Below are 13,780 nucleotides of genomic sequence, written 5' to 3' on the forward strand. Positions count from 1 at the left end.
GGATGCACTGCGTTCGTCCTTTGAAGAAAACAGTGTAGCTGATGGCGGTCTGTCCTTCCGAGTAGCAATTTGGGACACGTAGTCGTTCCAGAGCCTAGTCGTGTCCGTGTTCCTCTTTGCTACTTTGCTTTTCGTGGTGCCGAGTTCGTTGGGTCTTGTAGGGTTTGTAATCTTCTATTTTTGAAGTCGCTTGTAATGTAACGAATCTTGTCTTCTGAGTTGTCTTTGATTCTTCTGTTGTGATCCCTGTCATTCATGAGACAACCGAGTTCCTTCTTACATAACCGGGTTCTTTTGTTACTCGTGAGGTAGCCCCTTCTTTCTTCTTGGTTCAATGAGTTGTTCCTGTGGTCATCTGATAACCCTGCTGTGTTGCTGCGCGGATAAGTCTGAAATCTGCTCGTTGATTCGTACCGTTGTGTGGATTCGTGCCCTCCGTTGTTTTAGCTGCGTCGGTAAATGGACCGTTGTTTTCCCACGATGTGCTTTAACGGGCCTCATGGGCCGTTTGTATCACTGAGAAATCTATTTAAAGACCTTTTATCTTCTTTCCCTTGTCACCCAGCTCTTTCCTTTAAACCCTAGTTCTCAGAAAACCGCCGCCGTCATTGTCGTTATCGCCCGAGCTCCATCGTCCTAGCTTAATCCTCCTTAGCGCCTTTGTTGCTTCCGCCAATTCATGGGAAAGAAGAAGACCGCAAGCAAATCTCAGGCGAGTTTTGTGGACGAGGAGTCGTCGCTTTCCTTGATCGAAAACCAGGAGTTCGTGGCCATGAGGGCGGCTCAGAAGGTTTGGCCGGCTCCAACAACCAGCGAAGACCAGCTGCGCGAGCTCGTTAGCGATGGCTTGATCCAGAATAAAGTCATCGCTGAATGGAGAGTTCCGGGCGAGCATCGGGTTCTGGCTCTTGGTCCTGGTGAGATTGTCCTTTTTGTCTCTTTTGTCCGCGCTGGTCTCTGTCTCCCTGCTTCTGTCTTCCTTCATCAGTTTCTTAGGTATTTCGGGGTTAGTTTGAACCATCTAACCCCCAATGCCGTTCTCCATCTTTCTGTTTTTGTCCATCTTTGTGAAGCCTTCCTTGGAATTCCTCCTTCTCTATCTCTTTTTCGTTTTTTCTTTCGCCTGAAACCTCAACCCCGCCGCGAGGAAACCAGTGTCCTTGGCGGTTGCGGGATTCAGTTTCGCCAGGGTCTTAAAATCAAGTTTTTTGATTATGACCTGGTCGATTCCGTCAAGGATTGGCGCGCCGAGTGGTTTTACGCTGCCAATTTGATCCCTTCTCTTGTTGTCCACTCCGGATCTGGTCCTGTGGCGAACGACCGGTGGGACAAAAAGCTTGAGTCTCCTGCTGAGATTCAGGCGATCCAACCTCTCCTTGATAGGATTAGTACGCTGAAACAGCAAGGATTGACCGGCTTTGGTATTGTCTCAAGTTTTCTTCGCCGTCGGGTTCAGCCCTTGAAAGAGCGGGGACATCTCGGCTTTGAGTATTCTGGGGCCGAGGATTCTTCGCGCATGGTTCCAGCTCTTGAGCTGACCGGTGAGGAGGTACTCGAGCGTCTCCAGAAGATGCTGAAAGGAGTGAGCGTCATTCCTCCTGCCGTCCCTGAGTACTCGGCCAACAACCCGCCCCCAGCTGTGAGTTGTCTATCCTCCTTTTTCTTTTTATTTGAGTTCTTTATGTACTCTTTCTGCGTCCGTTCTTGCTTAGTTTTTCTTCGTCTTGGTGTTTTGTCTTTTCTTTGTAGGTGCTCGGTCGGAACTTTGTTGATCCGATCCGCTTTGATGTTCTCCCTGCTGTGGCGGAGGCTGGGGATCATTTAGCCGGTACTTCTGTAATTAGTAAGTCTCAAACTTTTACAGCCCTTCCTGGGGTATCTTTCAGATCTGATGATGTGTATGAAGAGTATGTTCCTCGTCTAGTCCCTCGCGGCCCTCGCAGCGTCCCGAAGAGGGGACGAATGGACGGGTCTTCATCTGGCTTGCCTGTCTCCAAGAAGCCTCGCAAACCAAGTACTCCTTCAGGTACTCCAGTTGTTGCTAGCATGCTCTTAGGTGAGCACATTTAGTACTTTTTGTTCTTTTATTTTCATGTTTCTCTCTTGAGCCGAGTACTTTTCGTCTCTTTTTTCAGCGGGTGCTCTGGTTTCGCTGGCTGAGGAAGAAGAGGATGATGAAGTTCCCCTTATCACGCGGCGGTGAGTTGTTTTTCAAATTCTTGTCGCATTGAATTTCTTCTCTCTGTTTTTAATCTTAGTCTTGAACTTTTTTGAAGTAATCGGAGGTCGGGTGTGAGTTCTTCCGATGCTCTTGCGCCGACTTCTTCCGAAGCTCCGGGGTCGAGTTCTTTGGCTTCTTCTGCCCCGAGCTGTGCTGCTCCTCCGGTGCGGAGTTCTTCCACGGCTCCAGCTCCGGCTTCTTCCGTGGCTCCGTTGTCGGCTGTCCCGCTCCCGTCGATGGGTGACGGGGACGTCTTCGCCGTCGTGGTTCCCCCTGCGAGGCCTTCTCTTGGCTTCGCAAGGAAAAAAGTAGCCAGGTGAGTAGATTCTTGCTTCATCTTTTTGGCTTTATCTTCCTTCCTCTGGTTCTTATTGGTGCTTCCTTTTATTACTTTTTCAGTGCTTCGTCTTCTTTAATTTCTCCATCGACTTCTTCTCTGCTTCCCGCCGTGCCAACGAGTTCTGAGCCTCGAGACTCACAACATTCTGTTGATGAAGTTGCGGCGGGGGCTTCAGAGCTACCTGGCGGAGTTGCGGGCTTGGTCGCTCCGGAGGTAACCGTGGCCGTCGCACCGAGTTCTTCTGGGGATTTGGCTCCGGCTTCCTTGGAGGTTGCTCTTGTCGCTCCTGCTTCGCCCCGGCCGGCTTCTCTTTCCCCTTCTTTTGCCTCCGGCGGCCCTTCTCTGTCCGATGACGTGGTGCAACAATTCGATGCCACTCATCGGTTATCGGAGCTGACCGCAGCCTGGGGGAGCTTGTCGACCCTCGCGACTTCTTTTGGTGAAAAGCTCCAGGTAAATTTTACTGCCACTTTTCTTTTGTATGCTTGTTTTTCTTCTATTCTTACGCCCCGTTTCTCTTTGCCTCTTTCTGTTCAGTCTTTTTCTCGTGATCATTCCAGCTTCTTTTTCTCATCTGAAAATGAGAGGAAGTTGTCTTCGGAGGTGGACGCTCTGAAAACCGATCTTGGCCTTCTCCGGGCTGAGTTGGAGACGGAGCGTCAGTTGCACCAAAAGGAGGAAAAAGCCCTTCGCGCCCGGGTTGTGGAGACGGAGAAACAGAGAGATGCTGCGGTGGAGTCTGCGAAGAAAGAAAACAAAGGTGCCGCGGGTTCTGTCTGTTCCTTCTTGTATTTTGACTTCTTTTTCTGCTGACTTGTTCTTTGGTGTTCTGTTCTAGCTCTCCGAGTTGAGAAACAGAAACTCTCGGAGAGTATTGATGAAATGAAGGCCCTTGTCCGTTCTAGTCATAATAGAGCTGAGGAGGTAAATACTCACGCTGAGGAAGAACTCGCCCTTGCTAGGCTGATTAGGCGTGGAGCTGACAGAGATCTTGTGCAGGCCCAAAAAACCATTGAAGGCCTATCTGGGAAGCTGGCGACGGCTACCGAAAATTGGAATGCCTTGTGGAAATCTTTTCGTTCGGTAGCCGACGTCCTCCGGACTTCGGCGGATGACGGGCAATCTTGGGCGCAGTTCATTCCTCGGATTCCGACTCGTTTCCAAGAGTTCGCGAAGAGGTGCGCCCAAGTATGTACCAAAAATGTGCTGGCCCAGGTCCGGGTCCTTGCTCCGGAGGCACCTCTCTCGAAGATAGCGGAAGAAGCTGAAAGCCAAGAATATCTTGACGCCGTTGAAAAGATGGAGCCTGAGGTCGAAGATCTAGCCAGTAGGATTGTAGATGGTCTAAATATCGACCTTTCCCTCTCTGATGACAATGCCTGACTCGCTTGAACATCCCCTTGTAATATTACACTCCTTTTTTTTAAATGAAGATTCTTTATTCTTGTTGATGTATTCTTTGCTTGGGTGCGGTTGAAGTTATTTGACTTGTTGAGTGCCTTGTTCTGTTCCCGTCTCTGCTCCGCAAAACGGCTCTATGTGTTATTCTTACGGGGCCCCTTGATTTGTCGGGTACCTTTCTTTTATCGTTCCTTTTGTGATTCGTCGAGTGCTTTGTCCGTGTGATGACTTTGTTAGATGTAGATCTTCACGTAAGCAACCTTTCGCCCGCACTATGTAAAACGACTCGGTATAGAATGCAGCTTCGATAAACTTCGGCATCCGAGTGCTTTCTTGAGTGGTGCTTGTGCTCTTTTGAAGAAAAGACACACCCATCTAGTTGTAGCCCCGGAGCCTCTTTCTTTTCGGAACGAAGTGCTGGAGGGTCTTTTAAAGTTAGACTTCGGTCGACTTGGCCAATTTGCTTTTTGTTTCGGGTGTTAGCTTTTAGCTACCCTCATCGGCGAGCTCAAGCATCTTTTCAGCTATTTTGCTCTCGGCCGGGATGCTTAGGCATAATTTCAGTCATTTTGCTTTTTGTTTCGGGTGTTAGCTTTTAGCTACCCTCATCGGCGAGCTCAAGCGTCTTTTCAGCTATTTTGCTCTCGGCCGGGATGCTCAGGCATATTTTCAGCCATTTTGCTTTTTGTTTTGGGTGTTAGCTTTTAGCTACCCTCATCGGCGGGCTCAAGCGTCTTTTCAGCTATTTTGCTCTCGGCCGGGATGCTCAGGCATATTTTCAGCCGTTTTGCTTTTTGTTTCGGGTGTTAGCTTTTAGCTACCCTCATCGGCGAGCTCAAGCGTCTTTTCAGCTATTTTGCTCTCGGCCGGGATGCTCAGGCATGTTTTCAGCCATTTTGCTTTTTGTTTCGGGTGTTAGCTTTTAGCTACCCTCATCGGCGAGCTCAAGCGTCTTTTCAGCTATTTTGCTCTCGGCCGGGATGCTCAGGCATGTTTTCAGCCATTTTGCTTTTTGTTTCGGGTGTTAGCTTTTAGCTACCCTCATCGGCGAGCTCAAGCGTCTTTTCAGCTATTTTGCTCTCGGCCGGGATGCTCAGGCATGTTTTCAGCCATTTTGCTTTTTGTTTTGGGTGTTAGCTTTTAGCTACCCTCATCGGCGGGCTCAAGCGTCTTTTCAGCTATTTTGCTCTCGGCCGGGATGCTCAGGCATATTTTCAGCCATTTTGCTTTTTGTTTCGTGAAAACAACTCGTTGGAAGTCATGACAAGACATGCTGTGGATGAATATCATCTTTATTGATCATGAGTATGAACTGATACATATGTTTTTGAAGAGTATTGTCTTTCGTTGATTGTGAACGTAGGTCCCTTGTGGCTTGCATGTCTGTTTTTTCCTGAGTTGTTTTTATGCATGGAATCTTCTTAGCTGGCTGATGTGCCATGTATTGCTGACTTCTTTTCCATCTTCGGTCATTAACTTGTATGTGCCGGGTCCGGTGACTTTTGTGACAATGAACGGGCCTTCCCAAGGACTGAGTAGCTTATGTCGTCCATCAGTCTTTTGTATCCTTCTTAGCACTAAGTCTCCGACTTGTAGTGATCGAGGTTGGGTACTCTTGTTGTAGTGCCGTCTTAAACCTTGTAGGTATCTAGCTGATTGGAGGGTAGCGTTTATTCTGATTTCTTCTGAGCTGTCGAGTTCTAATCTTCTTGTGTGTTCTGCTTCTCCTTCATCATATTGTTCTATTTTTGGGGATGTCCAGATCAAGTCAGCGGGTAGTACGGCCTCTGACCCGTAAACTAGGAAGAAAGGTGAGTGGCCTGTTGCTCTGCTTATTTGAGTTCGTAGTCCCCACACTACTTTCGGTAGTTCTTCAATCCATTTGGACCCATAGTCCACTAGTTCTTCGTATAACCTTGGTTTTAATCCGGCTAGTATGAGTCCATTAGCTCTTTCTACTTGTCCGTTGGCTTCTGGATGTGCAACGGACGCATAGTCTATACTGAAACCACAGTCTTGAGCCCAGCTTTTGAATTCTGTAGCTGTGAAGGGTGAGCCTAGGTCTGTGATGATTCGATTTGGCATGCCGAAACGATGCATAATGTCTTGGATGAACTCGACTGCTTTTGTCGCGCTGTATTTCGCTAGTGGTTTGTATTCAATCCACTTGGTAAACTTGTCGATTGCCACAAAGATGTACTCGAAGCCGCCTTTTGCTTTTTTTAGGGGTCCTACTTGATCTAGCCCCCAGCAGGAAAAAGGCCAAGCGGGTGGGATGCAGATGAGATTGTGAGCTGGTACGTGGGCTTGTCTTGCAAACATTTGGCAACCTTTGCATTTTTTGACAAGCTCTTCTGCGTCTTTCAAAGCGGTTGGCCAGTAGAATCCGGTGCGAAAAGCTTTGCCAACTAGTGTCCTTGAAGCGGCATGATTTCCACAGCAACCTGAGTGTATTTCGTCTAGGATCTCTTTACCTTCTTGAAACGAAACACATTTTAGGAGTACTCCTGATGATGTTGCTCTTCTGTAAAGTTTATCTCCTACTAGAACGTAGTTTTTGCTTCTGCGAATTACTTGGGTGGCTTCTGCCTTATCTGCTGGTAGTTTGTTTTCTTTGATATAGTCGATGAAAACTTGAGTCCATGAAGTGCTGATTATCAAGATCTGAACGCCTTTAGCCTGAATTTCATGTGTTGTTTCACCGGGTTGTTTGATGGAGGGAACTGATAGCTCCTCTATGAATACGCCGGGTGGAACCTTTGCTCTGTCTGATCCGAGCTTGGCAAGGACATCTGCTGCAATGTTGGAATCGCGTAGAACGTGTAGAATTTCTAATCCTTGGAAGTGTTTTTCAAGTTTCCGTATTTCGGCACAATAAGCACCCATGTTTTCTTTGGTGCAGTCCCAATCTTTGTTGACTTGGTTGATGACCACTGCTGAGTCGCCGTATACGAGTAATCTTTTTATTCCGAGGGTAATCGCGACTCGTAGCCCGTGGATGAGGGCTTCATATTCTGCTTCGTTATTTGTAGCTTGTCATAATATCTGAAGGACGTACTTGAGTTGTTTTTCCTTCTGGAGAAATGAGGAGAACGCCCGCTCCGGCCCCGCCTAGTTTGAGTGATCCATCAAAGTACATCTTCCAATGGTCGAGGATTGTATCTGATAAGGGCTGTTGGATCTCTGTCCATTCGGCTACGAAATCGGCGAGGGCTTGGGATTTGATTGCTTTCCGTGGGGTGAAAATGATGTCCAGAGCTCCAATTTCAACTGCCCACTTGGATATGCGCCCTGTGGCGTCTTTGTTGTGTAGGATGTCTCCGAGTGGAAAATCTGTCACTACAGTAATCTTGTGGCTTTCGAAATAATGGCGAAGCTTCCGAGAGGTAATGAGTAAAGCGTAGAGTAGTTTTTGTACATGTGGGTACCGGATTTTGGATTCTGACAGTACTTCGCTGATGTAGTATACTGGACGTTGTACTTTATACGCACGCCCTTGTTCTTCTCTTTCTATGACTATTGCTGTGCTGATTACTGTGGGAGTTGCCGCGATATATAGCATCATATCTTCATCTTTCTTTGGAGGTGTCAGGATAGGCGATGAAGTGAGGTATTCTTTAAGTTTTTTGAAAGCTTCGTCGGCTTCTATTGTCCACTCGAACTTGTCTGTCTTCTTTAGTAGTTTAAAGAAAGGCAACCCCTTTTCGCCGAGTCTTGATATGAAACGGTTGAGGGCCGCCATGCATCCTGTTAGTTTCTGCACATCTTTGACACTTCTAGGTGGGCCCATTTCTGTTATGGCTCGAATTTGCTTGGTGCTGGCTTCGATTCCGCGTTGACTGACCAAAAATCCGAGTAGTTGCCCTGAGGGAACTCCAAATACACATTTATTTGGATTCAATTTCCATCTCCATTTCTTCAAATTTTCGAACGTTTGCTGTAAGTCTTCAATTAGGGTGTCTGGGTCTTTTGTTTTCACCACCACGTCGTCCACGTATGCTTCCACATTTTTACCGATTTGATTCCCAAGGCAAGTCTGGATAGCTCTTTGGTACGTGGCGCCAGCGTTTTTTAGCCCAAACGACATGGTCTTGTAACAGTAGGCACCAAACGGGGTGATGAAAGATGTTTTGCTCTGGTCTTCTTCTTTTAGTGCGATCTGATGATACCCTGAATAGCAATCGAGAAAAGATAATAACGCAGATCCTGCTGTCGAGTCAACTATCTGGTCAATGCGTGGTAGTCCGAACGGATCTTTTGGGCAATGTTTGTTGAGATCTGTGTAATCAACGCACATGCGCCACTCGTCCGTGTTTTTCTTCTGTACAAGGACCGGGTTTGCTAGCCAGTCTGGATGTAGGATCTCCTTGATGAATCCGGCTGCTATCAGTTTTGTTATTTCCTTTTTAATTGCTGCCTTCTTGTCGGGTGAGAATCATCGTAGCCGTTGTTTTACAGGTTTGGAGCTTTTGTTAACATCAATTCTGTGCTCAGCCAACTCTCTTGGGACTCCTGGCATGTCGGCTGGCTTCCAAGCGAAGATATCTTTGTTGTCCCGAAGAAAGTTGGTGAGCGCGAGTTCCTATTTTTCCGAGAGGTGAGCACTGATAGTTGCTGTCTTGGAGGTGTCGCCCGTGCCTAAGTCGATTTGCTTGACATCGGCTTCCTTTGGTGGTGCGATGATACTGGGTTTTTTAGCTGGTATTTCTAATTCTTCTTGGCTTGTTTCTGCCGCGATTGTGGCTATTTCTTTTCTCCCATTGTCAGCTTGCGCTTTGGCTGCAATTTGGATCGCCTGAACGTCGCAGTCAAAAGCGCGTTTTAAATCGCTTCGAAGAGAAAGGATACCGTGGGGTCCTGGCATCTTAAGCAGTAAGTACGGATAATGTGGTATTGCCATGAATTTGGCCAGTGCTGGACGTCCCAGGATTGCATGATATGATGAATCGAAGTCGGCGACTTCGAATTTGATAAACTCTGTTCGGTAGTTTGAAGGAGTCCCAAAGGTAACAGGTAAAGTAATTTGTCCGAGTGGCATGGCTGCTTTGCCGGGTACTATTCCGTAAAAAGGTGTGCTTGTTGGTGTAATCATCCCGGCGAGTTGTAGTCCCATTTTTCTTAGAGTTTCTGAAAAGATGATGTTAAGCCCAGCTCCTCCATCGATTAGTACCTTGGTGACGGTCATGCCAGCTATAGTCGGATCCAGAACCAATGGATAATGACCTGCGTTCCCCACGCTAGTCCATTGGTCTTCCCTGGTGAATTAGATAGGATACTGTGACCAATTGAGGTATCTTGGTGTAGCCGGTTCTGCTGTCATAATGGTCCGCAGTGCTAGTTTCTCTTGATGTTTGCTTCTGCAATCCGGAGCCCCTGAGAAAATCACTGCTACCGTTCCTCTAGGTTTTTGGAATCCTTTGTCCTCGTGGTCGTCTTCTTCTCTTTTCTGATTGTCATCTTTGGTGTCTTCCTTTCTATCTTTTCTTGTGTATCGATCTTTGAAAGCATAGCAATTTCCGATGGTGTGCCTCCCGCTAGGGTGCAATGGGCAACGTATGTTTTCAATGTCATCATATCTTCTGGGTTTGGTAAACTTCTTTGATTTGTCGGCCATTGCCACAGTATTGTCTGGTCTACGTTTTCTTTCTTGATATCTGCTATTTCGATGATTTTGCTTGTCCGAGTTGTCCTGGTTGTTTCTGTCCGGGAATCTTTCTCGTGTTTTTTCTTCTGCGGTAATCATTTTTTCCACTGTTCGTCTGAATTCTTCATTGTTTCTCGGATTTTCTTTGCAGAAGTCTTGGAATTGCCACCTAGCCATGATTCCGTGAGAGAAAGCTTCAATTACTTCTCGTTCGGTTATGTCATGCACTTGAGCTCGTAGTTCGCCGAATCGTCGATAGTAATTTCTGAGACTTTCTCCTCCCTTTTGCCTGAGTCCTTTTAATTCTGCATGGGTGATTGGATGTGTAATGATTCCTGCAAAATTCTCACAAAAAGCTTTTTGCAAATCCTCCCAATTTCTGACAGATCCTGGGTTCAGTTTGTCGAACCATTGGAGAGGCATGGCTTCTAGTGCCATGGGAAAGAACAGGGTTTTGATATCGTCATCTCCTCCGGCTAGTTCAATTGATTGTGAATATATTCTGAGCCATTGCCTTGGTTCAGTTTTGCCATCATACTTGGAGTGGTTAGACGGTTTGAATTTGTGAGGTAATCGTACCAATGCAAGCCTGTTCGCGAAACAGGGGAATCTGTCGTGTGTCTTAGTTTCTTTGAATTCGGATTCGGCACCTTCTTCTGGCCAGCTGTCGTTCTGACGGGAATGATCTTGCGAGATTGTCTGGGTAGGTACCTTACTCCTAGTCTTCCTTGGTTGCTCAAATCGGTGGCCCTGATTATGTTCCTTCCTACTTCCTTCGTCATGGCTTCTACTCGGCCCAAGTCTTTCGAATGCGGATTTCCTTTGATTTTGATCTTCTTGCCTGTGGGTTATTGATCTTGCGGGTAGTCTTGATCGAGCTCTCTCTTCATGCGTTTTCGGGATCGTCGATCGGAGCAAGTCCTGGAGCTGTTCATACTTCTCACTGGGGTGTGAAGTTTTTTCGAGTTCTTCTAATGCTTCTCGAATCTTATCGTAAGGTGTATTCGCCGTGCGTCTCCCCTCGACTTCTCGTTGCGATTTTCTTTTGTCGTACTCAGCCAATTCTGACTCGTATCTTATCCAAGCTTCCCTGCGCTGTCTAGCACGATGTTGACGCCCTTGCTTTAACTTGTTTTTTCTTTCTCTAGCTTGTTTCTGGCTATCTGTTTCTCCGTCGTAGCCCTGGGCAAAAGGTGATATGTTGGATTCTGATTCATCTGATGATCTGACATCGGGTGCTTCTGGGGGACTTAATGGTGATCGCGGTCGTCGAACCATGAGTACTTCTCGCGCATGAGTCGTTCTGTTATTGGCGTTAGTTTTTATGCTGTCAGAGTCGCTAATAACTTTAGCGGGTGCCTCGGTGTCGTAAATCGAGTCTCCTTCTTGGTAGGGTAGAATTGCTGTCGTCGTCGTGCCGACTAGTTGGGTACTGCTGTCCTCAGGAATAGAACCCGGCCAGTGGATGATGCAGTCTTGGGATGTTATTGTTAGTACGAGATCTTCCTGAGCTCCTGTCAGTGGTATCCCGCATCTTGGATTAAAAAATCTTTCGAACTGTCCTTGATAGGATTTTGCCATGTTGTCGAGCCCAAATGGAAAAGAACTCGACTTCTTGGAAGAAATCGGAAGGTAATCCGAGTTGTTTTGGGATGTGCTCTGGAATCTTGCCGAAAAAGATCTCGGATTCTTGAAAGCACTCGGATAAAACTTCGCCTTGATGTTTGAATTCGAATCGGATACGAGTGGCCGTGAAATCTGATTTGAATCGGATACTGTGATCTGTGCGAATCTTCTGGTGAGCTGATCCGTTGTTTTTGATGAAACATGAAATTCTTTATGATAATCTGGATCTCTGGGGAGATGGCCCTGAAGGTTGCCGTTGTTGTCTGCCTCGCAGATCCATGAGCCGAAGATGAAAGTTGATCCTGTCGGGAAGGCTATGTTGTCGAGGTCCATCGAGTTCTCGGATGCAAAGTCGCCGAAGGCCCCTACCTGGCGCGCCAGCTGTCGATGTTTTACCACCAATAGCCTGCCACGGGGGTACCCGGGGCAGTATGTTCGGGCTTCGGCGTGTGCCGAACTCGATGGTTAACGCAAGACACAGTCGATTTATTCTGGTTCAGGCCCTCGATCGTAGATCGAGTAATAACCTTACGTCCAGTCGGCCTTAGCCTTTGCGTTGGATAGATCGTCAAGTGTTGTGTTGTACAATCGTCCTCCCCGTCTTAGGAGCCCTGCCCTCCTTTATATAGTCAGGAGGCCAGAGTCCTAGTCGGTTTATATTGAGATATCCTAGTAGGATTGCTTAATAGTTATACTACTAAGATTACAGGGGAAGAATCCTAGTTAGACTAAATCTTCTCTGTCCTTTGCGGGGTATCCTATGGGTCCCGCATCGACAGTCACAAAGGACATACAAGGGGACATCTCTTGGTGTATGCTTTTTGCGGACGATGTAGTGCTAGTTGATGAAAGTCGGATAGGAGTGAATCAGAAACTGGAGTTATGGTGGGAGACTTTGGAGTCCAAAGGATTTAGACTCAGTAGAACTAAAACTAAGTATATGAGATGTGACTTCGGCACTACTATTCGGGAGGAGGAAGATATTAGTTTGGAAGGTCAAATAGTGCCTAGGAAGGATACCTTTCGATATTTATGATCAATGCTATAGAGAGACGGGGATATTGATGAAGATGTTAGCCATAGAATCAAAGCAGGGTGGATGAAGTGGCGCCAAGCATCTGGTGTCCTATGTGACAAAATGGTACCACAGAAGCTAAAAGACAAGTTTTATAGGACGACAATTAGACCTGCTATGTTGTATGGTGCAAAATGTTGGCATACGAAAAGACGACATGTTCAACAGATAAGTGTCGCGAAAATGCGTATGTTGCGTTGTATTTGCGGTCATACAAGAAGGGATCGAGTTCGGAACGATGATATACGTGATAGATTAGGGGTAGCACCAATTGAAGAAAAGCTTGTCCAACACCGGTTGAAATGGTTTGGACATGTCCAACGGAGACCTCCAGAGACACCGGTGCGTAGTGGAATCCTAAGCCAGGATAGTAACGTGAAGAGAGGCAGAGGAAGACCGAAGTTGACTTGGGTAGAGGCAATAAAAGGAGACTTGAAGTGATGGAATATACCCAAAGACTTAGCGTTAGATAGGAGTGCTTAGAAAACAGCTATTCACATGCCTGAAACTTGATTGCTTCTGCTGGGTTTCAACTCTAGCCTACCATAATTTGTTTGGGACTTAAAAGCTTTGTTGTTGTTGTTGTTGTTAATTAAATATCTAATATAATTTCACCAAATGCAAAATTAGGATTTAAAGAATGATTGGTGTCTGTACAGTGGCTATATACCAGGGGTTTTCAAACTTCAATGAAAGTATGAGCGGTTTAGGTCAAAACCTTTCACCAACCAGAATTAGTTTACTTGCATGCGTTCCTTGCTTTAATTTGTTCCTCAGCAGATCCGTATGGTTGTTGAGTCAATACTCAATAGTTTGGAGTTGGAACCTGTGTCTTTCAGGTCTATTGGCTACATTTTCTTTGAGCTGAGATTTCTTGGATGATTCTTGTGCTTGTTCTTGTTGGTACTATGAGTCTATGACCTCAAGGGATTATATCTAGGCCTCCCACTAAATCCCGAAAAGCACCTGCTAGCCCTTAAATATCTCTTTTTGCATTTGTTTCGAGAGAACCAAAAAAAAATCTCTTTTGCATTTTACCAAGAAACAATTAATTTAAGAGAGAAAAACTTTAAGGCATACTTCTTGTTGAGTAAGATGTTCTGGGTGGCCTATCAACTGTGGATCAACTATATATGGGTGCACTTGCCATGGCAGATCCCTTCCGGGCGGTGTCTTAGGTTTCCACAAAAGAGGGTCTGATTTTTATGAGTTCATGGTGAGGGCTCGTTTGGATGTCCATCTATTTACCTCAATCCACGTTTATCCACCCCAATATATATGGATTGAGATAAATATATATAAAAAAAACTCCTATATGGAAATTCATAAATGCTCGATCAATGCTCGGGTCAGCTCATCTTTGTGTCAACGAGGACAAAAGATATAGATAGAAAATAAACCATACTCAGTTTAAAAGCACGATAAATCACTGCAGTTGTATTTATACCGAGTCCGTATGGTTTGGTGGCTGAA

The 13,780-nt window shown here is 46.3% G+C and overlaps 1 protein-coding gene across 6 annotated transcripts; it reads left to right on the top strand.

The window, feature by feature from the left end:
- The first annotated feature begins 384 nt into the window (after nucleotides 1–384).
- On the top strand, nucleotides 385–11,130 carry LOC136476029 (uncharacterized). 6 transcript variants are annotated; one of them, XM_066473696.1, is made up of 8 exons: nucleotides 385–1,639; nucleotides 1,750–2,056; nucleotides 2,136–2,199; nucleotides 2,277–2,537; nucleotides 2,621–3,014; nucleotides 3,099–3,321; nucleotides 3,400–3,485; nucleotides 3,561–4,537. In XM_066473696.1, exons 1-8 carry the CDS (start codon nucleotides 680–682, stop codon nucleotides 3,942–3,944), a joined length of 2,679 nt encoding a protein of 892 aa, XP_066329793.1. In that variant the 5' UTR covers nucleotides 385–679; the 3' UTR covers nucleotides 3,945–4,537. The 6 variants fall into 6 exon arrangements, with proteins under 6 accessions (XP_066329793.1, XP_066329794.1, XP_066329795.1 ...); XM_066473697.1 differs by having other exon boundaries at nucleotides 1,750–1,843; nucleotides 1,925–2,056; nucleotides 3,400–4,536; XM_066473698.1 differs by having other exon boundaries at nucleotides 1,750–1,843; nucleotides 1,925–2,026; nucleotides 3,400–4,535.
- Nucleotides 11,131–13,780: the final 2,650 nt, after the last annotated feature.

The sequence above is a fragment of the Miscanthus floridulus genome, chromosome 8 (assembly GCF_019320115.1).
Source record: "Miscanthus floridulus cultivar M001 chromosome 8, ASM1932011v1, whole genome shotgun sequence".
NCBI classification, from domain to species: Eukaryota; Viridiplantae; Streptophyta; class Magnoliopsida; order Poales; family Poaceae; genus Miscanthus; species Miscanthus floridulus.